Here is a 16306-nt window from a genome sequence, read left to right as displayed (position 1 = left end):
CTGGAACCAGCAAATGTTAAACATTTTTAACAGAAAACTGACGATTATTTGAAAAAATTGTTGGCAACTCTTGCTAGTTGATAAATCGACTAATCCTCGCAGCTCAGAGTAGAATGTGATTGGATCTGTATCGAGTGTTTGACCATTTAATTTTAATAATTACAGGATTGATATAAGTGAATTGATGCTTTTGTTTATTGAACTGGTAAATGAGAAAACAATCATTTTGATTGAGTGGCACGAGATCACCTCAGCCACAGATGTTGTCATGTAAATGAGTCTGTACTGCTATCTACCCAATACTCTTGCCTTTATCATTATCATAGTGTCGCTATACTGCTTATCAGAATTGTTATGCAAGTATTTGCACAGTAGGCCCTTTTCACTGCAGACATTTTTGTCATGTCATAACAGGATAACCACATGTGTAACTGATAACATTAACACGGGCTGCACTCTACCTGACCTGCTCCTAGTACACGGTAAAGTAATTCACAATACAGCAGAGCCATCATTAGTCACATTAATGACACCTGTGCTTTACCTGCTATGACACTGTAAATGAGACATCTATAACAACTCTCCAGAGCCCAACGTGACGTCTTCAAACAGCTGATTTTGTCCAACCAACAGTCCAAACCTAAAGGTGCACTCACACTAGGCAATCCTTACCGTGCCCAAGCGTGTTGCCCCCCAGAGTCCAGTTTGTTTGATTAGTGTGAGCATGATTATACTTCATGTCCACTGAAAAAAATGCGACATCTATAGCATGTCTGTCCATCCTGGGAGAGGGATCTCTCCTCTGTTGCTCTTCCTGAGGTCTCTTCCATCTTTTTTTGCCCCCGCTGTTAAAATGTTGTTATTTTTCTCAATATGGCAGAGGATGTCGTTCACTGTACAGTTTGTAAAGCCCACTGAGGCAATGTGATTGTGATTTTCGGCTATATAAATAAAATTGATTTGATTTGACACGCCAAAATGTCTTCTGTGAAAAAAGGCCTGAAATAAATCAATTTCCTTTAGACATATTTAGCAAATTAGAACTTGCTGCTTGTTCATTTATAACTGGATTTTTTTTGTATTTATTTAAAAAAAAAAAAACATTATTATTGAAGTGCAGAATAATACAAGTATAAATGTTGTGTTTGTTAATTTTGTTTGTAGGATTTGCAAAAAAAAAATCAAGATGGATGAAAATTCCTCACAGGTCCAAGGAGGGGTCACAACTAGTCCCTTTTATTTGACATTTTGGCCTGAGGGTGGCACAAAAGGACAGTGTGCAAAATGCAAAAATCATCCTCTAGAGATTGAATGTGTTGTTTAAATTCAAATGGTAAAATTTTTTGCCTGAGTGGGTTTTTTTCTGAACCCTCATGAGGGGTCACCTTTGCTTGAAACACTAGGATTCATCCTCTGGGACAATAAACAGAGTGAAGACTGGTACACGGCGGGTTAAATAACGTGACTGGTCCGCAGCTCTCCAGAAGGTGGCGGTAATGCAACGAGAACGACACAACGCGACGGTCAATACAACCGACGAAGAAGACGAGGGACGAAACACTAGAAGAAGAGCGCGTCTTGTCGCAAAGAGCTCAGGCTACATAAAACATGTCGATTGTTTTTGTGCCAAAGAAACTACGAGGGACGGCGAAAATTAACCAGGAAACAATACAGAGGGTAAAAAACATCAGTGCAGTGTATTTAACGAAGCTGCTAACTAACGCTAGCTGTTAGCTCGTCACTTTAACCCATGGCGCCAGCGTTAGCATTTAGCCACTAGCTAGCCACTTCGCTAATTTATGCTACATGCTACTGTGTAAATATACCATGTTACACACATTGGCTCGCCTTTTTTCGATGGTTTAAGCCTGCTAAGATGTATATATATAAGCATAGACACATTAGCTGGTTAAAGTTACTGTATGTGAGTCAGGATGGTTCATGTTTTTGTTTTCTCTGTCGCAGCTGCTGGATGAAAACGACCAATTAGTCAGATGCATCACTGAATACATGCAGAAAGGACGAGCAGTGGAGTGTGTACAGTAAGTCAAAACAACCCTCACTGATCTGATACTTAATAATAATCATGTGCATTGAGTTTTTTGTGCAGTCACGTGTAGGATATGTCTGCTCACTGTGGTGAGTTGTGCTCTGTGTATATGCAGGTGTGCCTCTCTTCCTCTACAGGTTATTTTCAGCTGCTGTTTTTTTTGTGTGTGTGTTTCTCCATCAGATACCAACAGATCCTGCATCGCAACCTCGTCTATCTGGCAACCATAGCTGATTCCAGCCCAGACAACATGCCCCCCTCTTCAAATGTAAAGACAAACCACAAAATTCATGAATGACAACTACAGTCACAATACAGTTACTATTGATCTGTTGACTCGCTGCTTGTTCATAATACTCTGTTGTTTGTTTGTTTCCAGTCTACATCCAATGGGACCTCAGCCTCCACGCCAGCTGTGAATGGGCATGGAGGGAAGTGATGACGGCAGCTTCTGTCATTTATAATGGCCGTGATTTGTGTTCAGTAATGTTACCTATTCCAGGATGAATAATGTGTCAATTCAGTTATATTGAATGTTTATATTATGTGGAAAAGATCAATGAAAACAAAGTGTTAAATTTTTTTTTTGTACATTAAAATAATATTTTCTATTTTTGAAAGTTGTCCATGGTGTCACTTTTTGAGATGGTGCAATTCAGAGAACACATTGAAGGAGTTCACCCAAAAATGAAAATTCAGGGATCATCTACCAGCCCCATTTCTGGAGCTTCACAGCTAATCACCGTTACAGCATTCTCCTAAACAACTGAAGTAGATGGGGACTTGTTATAAAACGTAAAAGACACCTAAAAAAACATTAAATGGCTCTATCGCTTGTCCAAGTCTACGTTTGTCGCAGCAGAGCAGCTAGTGAGTATTTAGACTTTTAAAAAGGGTGTAAATGACATTTTAAAATCACTTTCGGAGATTTGTCGGATGACCTGTATGTAGCCATTTGATTGTTTTTTGTCAGTTTTTTTTTTTCAGTTTTAAGACAAGTCCCAATTTCCTTCAGTTGTTTAGGAGAATGCTACAATACTATGAAGCTCCAGAAATGTTTCATGTACTCACTCGACTTTTCAGCGACATGAGAACTTATCCTTTAATAGTATAAAGGATCAAATTGCTTGCAGAAGCTTAAGACAAAACACTGTTACATCGTTCAATGAGGAAAGTGAGCAACTTTTCAGTGCAAGAACTCTAAAGAACATGGTCGAATTGCTAGTCATTTTTATTCATTTTTTGCATTGCTGGTACACTTGGAAAGATTCAGTTGCCAGCTCAAGAGAACAATAAGCAACATAAGCCAAGCAGTCCCCCTTCATATCTTCTATCAGGGCAACATGTTTTTTATTATTATTTTTTTTCTTTTGTAGAAGCCACTAGTAAACCATTTGACACAGCTGAGAAGCTAACAGTTACAGTCCAAGGTCTGTAATGATGTCTTTAAAAAAGGCTGCAACAGTTAGGGAGAGAACACAGACAAAAAGCAACAAACCCTATATCTTGATTGTGCAAAGCACATTAACTATAAAAAGATATATATTTATATGTATATACAGCAAACAATTCTCTGTAAACATGTTAAGTATGTTAGTTTTCTGAAAACATGGTGTCATTTCATAAATACAGGCAACATTGGCATCCGCAAACATCACAAAAAGATAACATTCTGGGCTTTTAAATGCAGCCCATTGCCATAGAAACCGCAGAAACAAGGGCTGGAAAACACCCTCATCACACAATGTTTTAGTGTTTAGCATGGCATATTTGGTAACCTTTATAGATAGATGGTGTAGTTCAACTCTGTAGGAAAAAAATGTGCTTTTTCACATATTGGGAGGTGGAAAATAATGTTTTTATGTAATATGCCTACAAGAATACTAACATACAGTAATGGTATAACATGTAAGAAAATACAAAAATAAGATTAATACTGTCAATAATTGTACAAGAAAAATATTGTATTATTAAACAGAAGGAAAGTTAGGTTTTATGGGAGTTAGTGTCAATCTGGAGCAAACAACGAGCCAATTAGAGAGGAGGAAATGGATGCGCTTCTGGGTGTGAAGATGTTCCCTAACGCTTCTCGTCCAATAGGGTGGGTTACTTCACCGTTTATCAATAATCTCAGACCGCCTCTTATCTCCTCAGCACCATTCATCTTCTGAACAACGCTTTGGTTGGAAATAATAATCTGCAAGTGCTATCAATACCAACATGGCACATTGTTACTGCTATAATTCATAACTCTGGTCAGTTGTTGAAAAAGTAGTGTATTTCTCTCAAATTACACCTCTGCAGTGACTTACTATATTTATGCTGAGCCTGCTCAAAGCCTCTTAATAAAAAGAACTAAATATTTATATTTCAACTTCAGTATTTTACAAGCTATGAAACAGTAGATGGTAGCTGTACTCTGAGTCATCTTGCGTGAGATTTGGCAGTTACAGCTATGTAGACACAGTATATTTATTATGGGCGAAATGAGAGCATTTCAAGCCCCCGCCCGCTTGTATAATCCCCTCCTTTAAACACACACACGTTCAGCTGCAGAAGCAAAGTGGGTGACGGCCGCGCACGTCTCCAGCTCTTGTCTGAGGAGACGTCAGCTCAACAGGCAGAGAAACGACCACTAGACTAACTGCTGCCAGCATGACACATGCACCTTCCGTAGTTAAAACATGGCAGTTCGAAAAAACTTCAAAATACGTCTCTTTTTTCAAATGGGGATGTCTGACATGGAAAAATATAGATACAAAAATGTTGAGCCAGTGTGTGTACTTAAATTTTGCCTCTGGGGCTTTGAAATCTTCTAATTCAGTGGGTGTGGACTGTAATGGCTGCAGCTCGGCCCACTCAGTGGCTCATCTCACGGAGCTACCGGCCCTCGGTGGCACTTCACCCTGGACTTGTTCGACATTAGACTGCGATCAGTACTGGTGAAGGTAGGAGGGCCTGTGCTCGTGTTTGAGGGGGAAGGATTTAAAGCCCTTGGTCATGGGTTTGTGTTGTTGCTGCTGCTGCTGCTGTTGTTGTTGTTGCTGCTGCTGCTGCTGCTGCTGCTGTTGCTGCTGGGTGAAGGGGAAACCAGAGGAGATGCCGGTGGAAGGGGAGCAGTCGCTGGCAGTGGACCACACGGGAGACTGCAGCATCTGCATGGAGTCGCTCCACTGGGAGGAAGGAGGGATGTTCATCTGGTACAAGGAAGAGCTGGGATTGGGCATGGTGTTGGTGTGGGTGTGGGTGGAGTGTTGCCATGGTGCTTTGGGAGGCCAGGTTTTAGTTTTGCTGTCCTGTGGAACACAGTGGACGGCAAAGGTCAGTAACCAAACATACAGTCAGGACAAGGTCTTATCAGTCTCTTAAAAGCAGGCCAAAAATCGAAATCCAACCCTGCACTTGTAACAGGTTGTTCATCAAATTTATACACATATCTACATAAAGAAGCTCCTTGCACAGCATTCTAAGTAATGAGGGGCTCATATTTTACCTGGTTATCATCGCCGAGGTGATGGAGTGGTGGTGAGGGCAGGGTGCACACCTCTGGCTCCCCACAGCTGTGTTTTCTAAAAAAAAAACAGAGATTTACATTAGACCTTATTGGCACTCATATAATGTACAGCAGAACAAATCAAAGCCAGTGGATGAGTTTGGGACTAACCTCCTTTGTTTAACTGCAGCTACAAGGTCCGGCCCAGAAAACATGGAGAACAGACTGTCGCCATTGGCTGAAGACGTCTCGTCGCTGGAGCTGGCCGAGTCCCCCTGATTGGCTGACCAGCTGCTGTTTACAGCCTCCCTGTGGACACGAATGTGTCAAATTTATCTTGAGACACAATCTGCAAGTACGACATAGTAAACATTGACTTCTTCTCTTTGTGTTTTGGGGACTTGTGGGGTTAAAAGAAATCGTGGCATCTAATAAAAGTGGGACACGTTTGGTTGATGTTTTTTTTAGACAATTTGTTTACACACAAGTGTTTAATTGGCAGTGGATAACTATAAGCCATAGTATAACAGGGTCTAGAGGATCTCTGTCGCTGTATTAATGGGATTAAAAAGTGAAATCCTTTTCATACACTGAGCATTTACGAGTGAGATGCCACAGCTGTGCAACGGCTGTTTGTTAACATCTGTCTCTCTCAGATTAGTCTCTCGGCAGGATGGTGTCGTTTCACACTTATGGGCTGAATTAAATGACAACAGTCATGATGAACGCGGTAAATTTCTCACGTATCGATGATGATTTGCCGCATTAAATCAAAATTGAATTGCTCAGCACTGTTGTGTACTATGACGAGACTTAAAAAGCCCTCCATCAGTTCAGCACTATACTGCTCTCCAAAACTACCCTGAACCATGACAATAAAGATTTTATATGTGCGTGTCTGTGCGCGTTTGTATCTTGTTTTTCACATTTGTAAAGGCAAGAATGTTCTGTCTCACAGGAAAAAGAAAACTGTGTGTCATCCAACTGTTGCACATGCCAACATGACACTTTATGCATCAGTCATGAGTTTGGTATTAATTCCACCTTTCCTTTTATTTGTTTTCTATTTGTGTTTATGTTGTTTTCTCCTACAAAAGATGAGGTGCAGACTGTTTTCTGTAGAGCAGTGGACCAGTAATGAAAGCCAGATACCTACCCCTCACTGTAGTACTCTGGGTGGGACCAGGTCCTGTGCTGCTCGTCAGGCATTGGCCAGTTGCTTCGTGGGTTGCTGGGGCGACGGATGTGCTGCACCTGCCGTTTCTGCTGCATGGCCTGACTGACGCCGGCGACATAACGTGCAAACTCCGGATCGGAGCCAACTGTGTGTGGAAAGGGAGGATAAACACAACTGTGAGTTTCTGACACCCTCAGCTTTTCTCTTTCGCTCCCTGGAGCTCAATCCGTTTAGCCAGACTGTCGACCATAGCAGAAAAATCACAATGGCTGTAAGTCAACTCTGCACAATAGGCCTCGACTGTGATCAAAAGAGTCTGCTGCACTGTAAAAATAGCAACTGACACAGGCTAAATGCAGCATAAATCGTCAACTTACAGTCGCAGCTACATGTGGGGGAAAAACAGCTGCTCATACTATCTGACCTACATCGATTATGTTACTCAGATCAGCTCCAAAGATGTCTGAAATCTGCTCTGATGGGTACAAGATTGTATATAAAAAGTTTATTATACATCGACTGGCAGCATGTTCTTAATGATTCTTTGTAATTTGCTCTCTTGACAGCACTTCAGAGGGCTTTAGGCTAAAGACTTAAATAAGCAGGTGCATCATTTATCCCCAGTCATTACACTGCTTTGTTTTGATGCGATGATAATAATCTTTGTACAGTAACCTCTTTATGTTGCTATCAACTGATGACTGCAAACTAATTTTCTTTTATGAGATAATAAAGATGTTCATTTAGATGAGTAACTTTTTTATATGTCCGCTAGACACCCACTACAAACATCTTAATGGTTTCAACTGGACTATATGGACACTTAGAGGGTAAGTCAGGGCGCCCGGACCCTGTTTTGAGCATTAGTCTCCTGGTAGAGTGAACAACTAACTAATCATTGCATTGTAAGTCGTAAAAATATTGCTAAGCTGCTTTTTTTTTCATAATGAAGTGATTGTGTCAGCAAAGCTTCAGGCCTAACCCCCACTCTCACACTGCTGACATAACAGTCTGACTGAGGAGGATGGCAGGTCGAGACCAACACTCCTATTTGGACGTCTCTTTGTGGCCAAAGAGATGACGGCCCACAGTTAACCCCTCGTTGTGGCCTCTCACAACACACTCACAATTCCATTCCATTTTTGATTATTTATTATTATTTTGTTTTTGGATCCGATTTCATAAACATCAACAGATCATTGGTTTTATGCCTTCACAACTGTCATTTATGTTTTCACATTCTTTTAAAAGATAAGGCCATTTGACAACATAAGCTTACCTTTGTCCTTGTGGCTTTCTGTGGAAAGGGTTAGGCAAGTTCAAACAATATTCACCAAAAATAAAGATTCCAGAGAGTTCAGCAAAAAATACCCTTCAGTGATTCAACAACAAACAAGAAAAGATAGAAATTCAGTTTGTTAAACATGTCGTTTTTTCAAATCTGTCCAGAGTAAACCCTCTTCCCAAACAAATCAATAAAGGATCTCTGAAAAATTGAATTATCTCTGTTACCGATCAGTTGATTGTCTTTGTACACACAGGATAAGCGTCTGGAAGTTTAGCAGCAGGCTACCGGTAAGCTAGCTGTGTCATCTTTGAATTGATGTGGTTTTCTTTGGTTTCTTTGGACGGTGCAAGACAGTGGGGGTGGAGAGAAAAACAAAACAAAACTGGGAGAACCATTGATCCTACTTTTGATTTCGATGATCGAAATTGAAACTCATTCAGATGAATTTTTGATTTAAAACCGAAATCGTGACATGTGTTTCCTACAACTTTAGAAAAACGCTGCTTGGAACATTTACCGCTTTACTTCACAGAGAAGACGGCAGATATCTAATGAAACTACCCACTTTAGCATTATTTGCATCCCAAAGTCTGGGTCATCGTTTACATAAATTGGGTGTGAATTTGTGGATTACTTCATATTTCTGGATCTGGATTTGGATCTCACCTGCAGGGTCAAAGGGCAGCGTGTCTCCCAGGACCCCGAACACTCCTTCACTCTGGTCCCTGTTTGGCCAGGTATTGTTGCGGGGCCCCTGCGGCTTCTGGCCCAGCATCTCTGACACGACACTGTCCATGTAGGTGCTGACCAGGCCCAGGCTGTACAGATCTGAGCTCAGATCCGGCAGACCAGGAGAGCCCCACTGCCCGATTGGACCCAGGGGTGACAGTCCTGCTGGGGGGCCTTGCGGTGGGGGCTGTTGCCCAGACGTGCCGAGCCACTTGCTTGCCACTCTTTGCTGTGGCAGGACCTGTGGTGGGGTCTGCTGAGGAGGAAGCTGAGGAGGAGGTGGCTGCTGCTGACTGATAGGCTGCAGGAGGTGCTGGTAGTACTGCAGGGCCTGTGGGGAGGGCTGTTGAGGTGGAGGAGGGGGCTGCTGCTGCTGCTGGGGTTGTTGTTGCTGCGGAGGAGGTGGCTGAGGTTGTGGCTGAGGCTGCTGCTGCTGCTTCTGCACCGGCTGAGGCTGGGGCTGCGGCTGGGACAGGGTCTGAGCTGGGGGCTGCAGGGCGTTGTGAGAGATCGATTGGGAAGTTGGCGGAGGTCCACTCGGAGGCTTCAGCTCAGCAGGGTTTGCAGACGCCACAGAGTTCCTCCTCTTGACCAGGGGCGAAGCCTGCTGGGATTTTCCCATGTTGAATCCTGAGAGAAAGTCGATGACATCCTGCATCTCTTGGTCAGTCGGCAGGTTCATCCCCTGGTCCTCGCACACGGAGCCGTTGGCCAGCTGGCTTAACTGGGTAGAGTCAGGGGTGCAGGACAAGCTGCCCATCTGCAGGATGCTCTGTAGCCTCCCGTCACTGTGACCCAGGCTCTTGGCCTTGTCCTCAGAGCTACTGGATGTTAGCATGCTGCGAGATGGCGTGCTAGGGATGGAGTAACTGCCCCCACTATTAGAGCTGGATGACACTTTCTTGGTAAACTTGGAAGTCAGCTTGGATATTGTTTTGGGCAGTCCACTGGAGGTCTTGGAGGTGGTGCCCGGAGGCAGGTCTGCCTGACCGCCATACTCTGGAATCTCCCGCTGCAGCTGGATCTGAATCGTGGGCAGGGCTTGTTCTCTTTTGAAGGGAAGAGAAAGACAGGTTTTTAATCACTAATATTTACAGCTCATGAAGAAATTACTGAGGATAAGCATTATTGGTGTCATTAGACTGTGTGTAAAGAGCGACGACTGACAGGACGAGGCAGGATGAAAAGGAGGCATGTTGGACAGTAATGATTTGAGGCTCATTACTGTGGCATCGCTGTCACATACTTTTTAATGGACTTTAATGAACTGACAAAGTACACTGAGTGGGATACAAACACAGCCGTTTTAACAGCTTTCAAACTATTAATCAGGGAAATTACCTGCACTGACGCACATTTGTGTTACCATGGATACCAAATGGACACCTAACCCAAGTGGGCCATGGGTGAAACCACTCTCATTCTCAAAAGATAGTATACACATCACCGGTACAGGAAGGCACAGTGTAAAGCTAGTCGACTGAAATTAAAGGGCTATCATTATTTAACATTCACTCACTTTCTCTCCTTCCACCTGTTGATGTCAAACACTGCTGTGTACAGCACGTCTACAAGACCAAGTGTCTTCTCCGGGTCCAAGCTCCGCTGGAGCAGGGACATAGTGGCTGGGTCCTCCTTCAGACACCTGAAATGTACACGTACACACACATATGACATGACAGGACAGGACATGAACACCGAATCTGACAGAATGTCTTGCACACAAAAGCCCAGGTGCATTTGCTGAAGAGAACAATATGTGACAACTGATATTCATAAACAAGAAAAGAAGAGCCAAACAAAACCCGACAGGCTTTAGTGTATTCATCGTAACCACATCTCAGCTGCGCAGAGGTGGAAATACAAAAACGCGCGTCCCTACCTTGATGCTAATTCAAAGTCACACCATCTTACCACAAATGACAACTACAATACTGTTTGTGCATTGCTTCCCTTTTCTCAACCTTGGGCTGCTCCAAACCACAATGACACTTCCATTTTCTTGTGTTAAAATTCAAGATGTTTACACTTTTGTCACAGCCGTCTTGAGCGCTGACTGTGAAACCCAGCACAGGGCGTAAAATAATGCCAGTGGCTCAGTATAGTAACATACTCCTGAAGTATGGTTTATGCAAATGTGTTAAAAATATATTACAAATGGTACAGAGCAGCTTTGTGTAGTCATATCTATTAGACAGATTTTCCATTCCCCTTCATTGTTTTGTGAACGCAAGCTGTACCCCCTTTAGGGAAGACTTTCAGTGTTCACAGAAAACAAGAATCAACAACATGGTGTCGTCATCTCTGACTGCTTTACCTTTGCAATAATCAAATTAGTGTTCACATGTAGCATTACTAATTTCTTGAATTGTCGAAGACAAGCGAATAAGATTTGAGTATCAACTGAGCAGGAAAAGTTTCACAGTTGGACGACTACTTCTTTTAAAACAAAGTCTCTTGATGTGCTTACCATGTAGAGGGAACCTGGACCACCACCTTGGATCCCTCAAGAGTGATCTGTGGAGCGTAGGCCTCCTTGTTCTCAATCTGGGCTGTATCAACAACCACCTGTTGGGACACAGAAACACACCTACATAAGCATCTCCTGACAGAATGGGTTTACTTTAGAGCCCTTTATTTCCTCATTGTCAATTCTGCTTGTGCAAGGAACCCACAAAAGATTAGAGCATACTGTCTGACTCGTTTACACACACAGCTAACTAAAACAATTTCCCCCTGTGTCATGCAATTCAACACAACTGACACGGACTTGAAACAAAACACACTCCGATTCAGCCCTATTGCCAGGGCCAAAAGCCTTTCACTGGTGTTCAGCATTAATTTCCCAGAGACGCAGTTCAAGGTGAGGAAACCAAACGCATTCAGTCAGCCAGTGACAACAAACAGGCCAGCCTTCCTGCCTGCTGCTAGTCAAATTTATTTGCCAGTTCTTTGAAAGTGGCCTTGGCTCCTCGACATCCCCGCAGCTGGGTCACAAAGAGGGAGGGAAGGCGGGAGGAGTCTGTTTCCTGTATTGCAGGAAGTTACCCTATTGTTATTGTTAAAAAAAAGAAAAAAAACAGGTGTATCCTCGGAAACCCCTGGCTACCCATGTGAGAGAGCCAAGCACACACACAGTCCGTCGGCCATGTCGAAAACACATACGACACAAGGTCACTGGGGTCAGGAAGGTGGAGGAACAACAGCAGAATTAGAAAAGATCAACTTCTTTGCTGTGCCATGAAGGAAAATGGGAGTCGCTGGTGAGAAATGTTCCCAGGAACGACAGCTGAGCAGATGAACAAACGGTGATTCTGACAGTGACCGTAAAAAGGGAGGAGAAAGACTGTGTGTGTGGGGAGGTATGAATAGTGCATGACAGTGAGTGTATGATGAGTGTACGAATATGCAAGTGTGGAGAAGATACAAAGTGTGAATGTGTGTGTGTGTGTGTGTGTGTGTGTCCCATGCATGCTGCTGTGTGATCTATGTGTGATCTATTTTGAGTTGAGTGGCCACGGGTTCAGATAAGGAGTTAATGCAAAGCGTTCATCCATCATCCAGGGATTGTTTTACAGTTAGCACGGCGCTGGCAGGGCTGGATGGGAACACTGCTTCAGCTTGACATACAAAACAGTGCAGACCACACAGAGGAAATAAACATCGGAGCATAAACACTCTGGTGTTACTCAGAGGAGAGTCCTGCCGCTGACCCTCCCTCCCCGTGACTCTCCTTTTCATAAGGAGGAGGGAGGAGGGGGAGTTGTGTTTGCAGATCCACCCAGGCGAGCCCATCCTTCACCCACATGCTGCAGGAATGTTTCTTCTCTTTTGTGTCTCTCTGGTGTTTGTTTACACCTCTCGGCTGCCTCAAAGCGAGCGGACAGATCTCCTCATCTCCATTACAAATCTGACAAACAATGGGATGCAAGGTGCCAAACCCACAGACGCACAAAAGGAGAGGACTCAGTAACTTAAGCAGAAGTGTCAGTGAAGAACAACAGGCCTGTTCTCGTTAGCGTGCCGCCTCCTCTCCACTGCTGTGTAGTATCAACTACTACTGTGGTGATGGATGTTAACAAGGGCGAAATACTTAATGAAGGTCCAACAGGCAACTTTCACCACAACTCTTTGTCTTCGTTAATCTTGCTCAAACTAAATTTTGAAAATTGTAAAGAGCATTATTTTTTCTTTTCGCCCTTTTTTTTGAAAATGAAAACTGTCCTTTTAAAACATAAATATCCATTTAGATCCAACTAGTATAAATATGTTGCACTCTAAAAAAAATACAAAATAAATACAGTTCTATGACAACAGGCAAAAAAATTTGAGAATTCCCCATTTGACCGCCAGTGTGTCAATTTCTTTGAGAAATACAGTTTTATTGTAGCCGCCCTGGTCTGCAGCATTTCTACTCACCAGACCAGCCTGGGCAAACAGCAGCTGGACAGCTGTCTTGCAGGCTCCTCTCCAACTGGATGGGCAGACTTGGTTGAGGACCTCGGTGACGGGAGAGTCATCCCTCGGGGTCACTCCGTTCTGGCCCAGCGCTTCCTTAATGAGCTGCAGCATTGTGTGCTGAGGAAACAAAACACAAGTAGTCTGCCATCACTGTCTGCTGATGTTACAATACAGATGCCACAAACAACAACTACAGCTATCACTAATCTGTCTGTCTACTGAGGTTATCATTTAAAACAAAAGTGATCTTTTTTTTTTTAAAACTACCGACCCAGAAAAATTTGTGACTTTAACCCTTTTTTAGTAACTGACAGTCAGACAGCTGACCAGCTGAGTCGGGGGCCATACCGTTTTCAGTTTGAGGTTTTCAGCCGCTGACTCGTTGAAGGACACTCCTTTGAGGAAATGTGAGCCAATCTGTACAGGGATGGTGGGCAGCTCACACTGGATGGGCTGGGAGGTGGTCTGCATCCTGCCAGCCTGCTGGGCCTCCGCATCACTGCAGCAGCACTGCACACAAACACACACACAAGCATGAAACAGTGCAAAACAGAAAAAAAAAATTGACATACAACATTATAACTAAGGAAAGGAAAACCAATAGCCTTTAGGGAGAATTTGCCCACTTCAAAGATTCGAAAATCTACAGTTGTATTGTCTTGTTATAGTGTAGATAACCTTTCCTTACCTCATTCCATTAATCTTTAAACATTTTTACTGGCTCTTTGAGAGTAAACCCACCTGTAAGGCTGCCTCCACAGCTTTGGGGTTAAGATGAAAGCCAGCCTTCAGTGCGTACTCACTATGGCCCAGGCTCTCTAGTGCTGCTTTGTAGGCCTGGAGATAGAGAGAAAACATGACCGGCTATCAGTCCAACATTACTCGCATCACAAGGAACAAAAGGTTTTAATCCCACCACTTCCCTGGTACTGCAGTTTCATTAATGACACCATCAAGTTCCACCCTGATTATGAAATCAAATTTACTATACTTTAAATTTCAGGATTCATCTAAATCTACGAGCCACTGCAGTAACAGTACTATTCTTCCCTGCACTGGTCTTTGTACCTGTAAAGCATTGTCAATCTTTATGTTGAGGTCCTTCAGCTGGTGTTCAGGGATGGTGGTGTTGTTGGAGCAGAAGAGCTGCTGAACCTGGATGCCTGCCAGGCAGCCATCCTGGCCCCTCTCTCTCAGCCTGGCCATAGCCTGGGGGCACAGCAGAGTACTGGGTCAGAGTGTAAGCAGGAGCATCTAACTACTACAGCACAGTCTCACAGAGGAATGCAAGAAATACTTGAAAGTAAGTGGAATGTACTGCAAAATTAGGTGACCAAGAATTAAATTAAGAGATTTCCAAGTGTTCTTAAGCAGCACAACATACAACAAAGGGTCTTTTTTAAAAGGATAGCAGGAGGTTTTACAGGCAAAGTTTCTCAAATACTACAAAAAAAAATAAAACAACAAAAACAGATGTTAAGAACAGGGAGATACAATGTTTTAGATGATAAAAAGCATGTGTGGAGATTCTGAAAGAGTCCTGGCCACCGCCCTCTGCCTAAACGCTCCCCCAGCCTCATTCTACCAGGGTCTATCGAGGCCTGGTCCCCTCCAGGCCCAACGCTCTGCATGCCAGGGCTTAACAGATCAATCAACCTACTATTCTCCTCTCCGGCTCACTTTATACAACAGAGCTCAAAATGGGCCAGTGGGGCTGATTAGTTTGGGGATTAGTTAGGTCCTCTTACAAAACTGCCTCCTTTACATGGGTTGAGGTTTAGAGGGGTACAGAACAAATCACTGCGGGTTCACAGACAAACTGCAAACTCCAAAAAAGAGGAAATAGGAAATTGAGGCTGGAAATTGTAAACGGCGGTATTTCTCAGGAATGTGGAACAAGTCAGCTTTTCACCTCACACAGACAAACCCCATATTTCCGAGGCCCAAACCAGGAAGAGTTCCTGGGGCGCCCTGTGGCTGCATACCTGAGCTGCACCTTTCCATGAGCGGGAAGCTTCCTCCAGCTCTGTGAGAGGCCCGAGGTCGGAGCTTTGGGAGCGGGCGTTGGCACAACGCTCCTGGGCCTGGGCAAGAGCCTCTGCCAGGCAGGACTGAGCCACAGGCTGGACCTTCTGTAAAGCCTGTGATAGAAACTGGAAATGGACCTGCATTACCGTGAGGAAGCACCGACCCAGCACCTGGAACGAGATGACAGAGATGACGGTTACAACATACCTCATTCTTAGCATGCTAGAGTACCTGCGTCATGACGTTTGACACACCAAACAATATGGACGCCCGCAGGCTGTGAAACCAACATGCATGTCCACATGCCTCAGCAGCTGGTTAAACAACCAATGAACAACCAACTTCTTTGCTAACAAAGTGAGCTTATGTTATTGTTACATTTTCCAGACCTTGAGGACAGAGGACGTCAGGCTTGACAGATAAAGTGCAGCTGTTGTGGTGTAAAATCTGTAAGAAACATAAACTTGTTCATTCACTTAGAAAAATGTTATTAATTACAAGGCCTGGTATTTCCCTTGGAATGAGCTGCAGCTGATACAACTCAGGAAATAATAGTTACAGAGTACATTTTCACAAAATAATCTAAAAACATTAATTGTTGCACTCAAGTATATCAATTATTTTTGTTGCCAGCATATAACATGAACTATATCAGCAGATTGTTTTCAGGCTGCTTCTTTTAAAACAATAATAAAGTGATTCAGTGGGAAAAACTAAAAGAATGAGGATGAGGACACCTGGAGTTTTGTCCTCCTCCCACATGATACGCGATTATATTTTCGGCTGTTGGATAAACAAGATTGTGTTGTGTCATCTCCTCTTTAGAAAAACATTTGTTCAACTTGTTTCGGTACTGTAAAGCTGCTTTTGAACTAAAAATCTGACAGTCAAGGTTGTGTCACGAAGCACAAATCAGTAGAGTACATCTTTCAAAATAAAATTTAAAAAAACCTTGCAGAGTCCATTTAACTTAACATGTGCATGTGTTTGCATTTGTGATTAACTGCATGCAGATATCAAATATCTGAGAATGAGTACAGTGTGCATTTGTATTTGCAAGCCAAAGACAGACGGAGAACA

At 43.3% G+C, this 16306-nt stretch overlaps 2 protein-coding genes across 3 annotated transcripts in view; one reads left to right on the top strand and one right to left on the bottom strand.

Moving 5' to 3' along the window:
• The first annotated feature begins 1553 nt into the window (after positions 1 to 1553).
• On the top strand, positions 1554 to 2670 carry ss18l2 (ss18, like 2). The gene is made up of 4 exons (XM_073464704.1): positions 1554 to 1677; positions 1966 to 2042; positions 2234 to 2318; positions 2430 to 2670. The coding sequence occupies exons 1-4, from the start codon at positions 1609 to 1611 to the stop codon at positions 2487 to 2489; spliced, it is 291 nt and encodes a 96-aa protein (XP_073320805.1). The 5' UTR covers positions 1554 to 1608; the 3' UTR covers positions 2490 to 2670.
• Positions 2671 to 3263: 593 nt separating this feature from the next.
• garre1 (granule associated Rac and RHOG effector 1) overlaps positions 3264 to 16306 on the bottom strand; it is a 32989-nt gene continuing 19946 nt past the window's right edge. For both annotated transcript variants that reach the window (XM_073464213.1, XM_073464214.1), the window contains exons 3-14: positions 15184 to 15396; positions 14267 to 14407; positions 13940 to 14035; positions 13547 to 13708; positions 13157 to 13315; positions 11208 to 11305; positions 10257 to 10382; positions 8675 to 9786; positions 6700 to 6865; positions 5715 to 5852; positions 5544 to 5619; positions 3264 to 5346 (exon numbers count right to left, since the gene is read on the bottom strand). In XM_073464213.1, the coding sequence (XP_073320314.1) occupies positions 4984 to 5346; positions 5544 to 5619; positions 5715 to 5852; positions 6700 to 6865; positions 8675 to 9786; positions 10257 to 10382; positions 11208 to 11305; positions 13157 to 13315; positions 13547 to 13708; positions 13940 to 14035; positions 14267 to 14407; positions 15184 to 15396 (2850 nt within the window). In that variant the 3' untranslated portion in view covers positions 3264 to 4983. The remainder of the gene's footprint in view (positions 5347 to 5543; positions 5620 to 5714; positions 5853 to 6699; positions 6866 to 8674; positions 9787 to 10256; positions 10383 to 11207; positions 11306 to 13156; positions 13316 to 13546; positions 13709 to 13939; positions 14036 to 14266; positions 14408 to 15183; positions 15397 to 16306) is intronic.

Source organism: Pagrus major, chromosome 4, assembly GCF_040436345.1.
Source record: "Pagrus major chromosome 4, Pma_NU_1.0".
NCBI lineage: Eukaryota > Metazoa > Chordata > Actinopteri > Spariformes > Sparidae > Pagrus > Pagrus major.
Note: the sequence above shows the minus strand (reverse complement) of the source record. Positions and strands in the feature narration are given on the sequence as shown.

Excerpts from the sequence above, each read along its gene's own strand:
- ss18l2 (XM_073464704.1), top strand. The coding sequence starts at position 1,609 with ATGTCGATTGTTTTTGTGCCAAAGAAACTACGAGGGACGGCGAAAATT. Across the intron at positions 1,678-1,965 it reads ACCAGGAAACAATACAGAGG|CTGCTGGATGAAAACGACCA; the intron begins GTAAAAAACATC and ends TCTCTGTCGCAG. Across the intron at positions 2,043-2,233 it reads CGAGCAGTGGAGTGTGTACA|ATACCAACAGATCCTGCATC; the intron begins GTAAGTCAAAAC and ends TTTCTCCATCAG.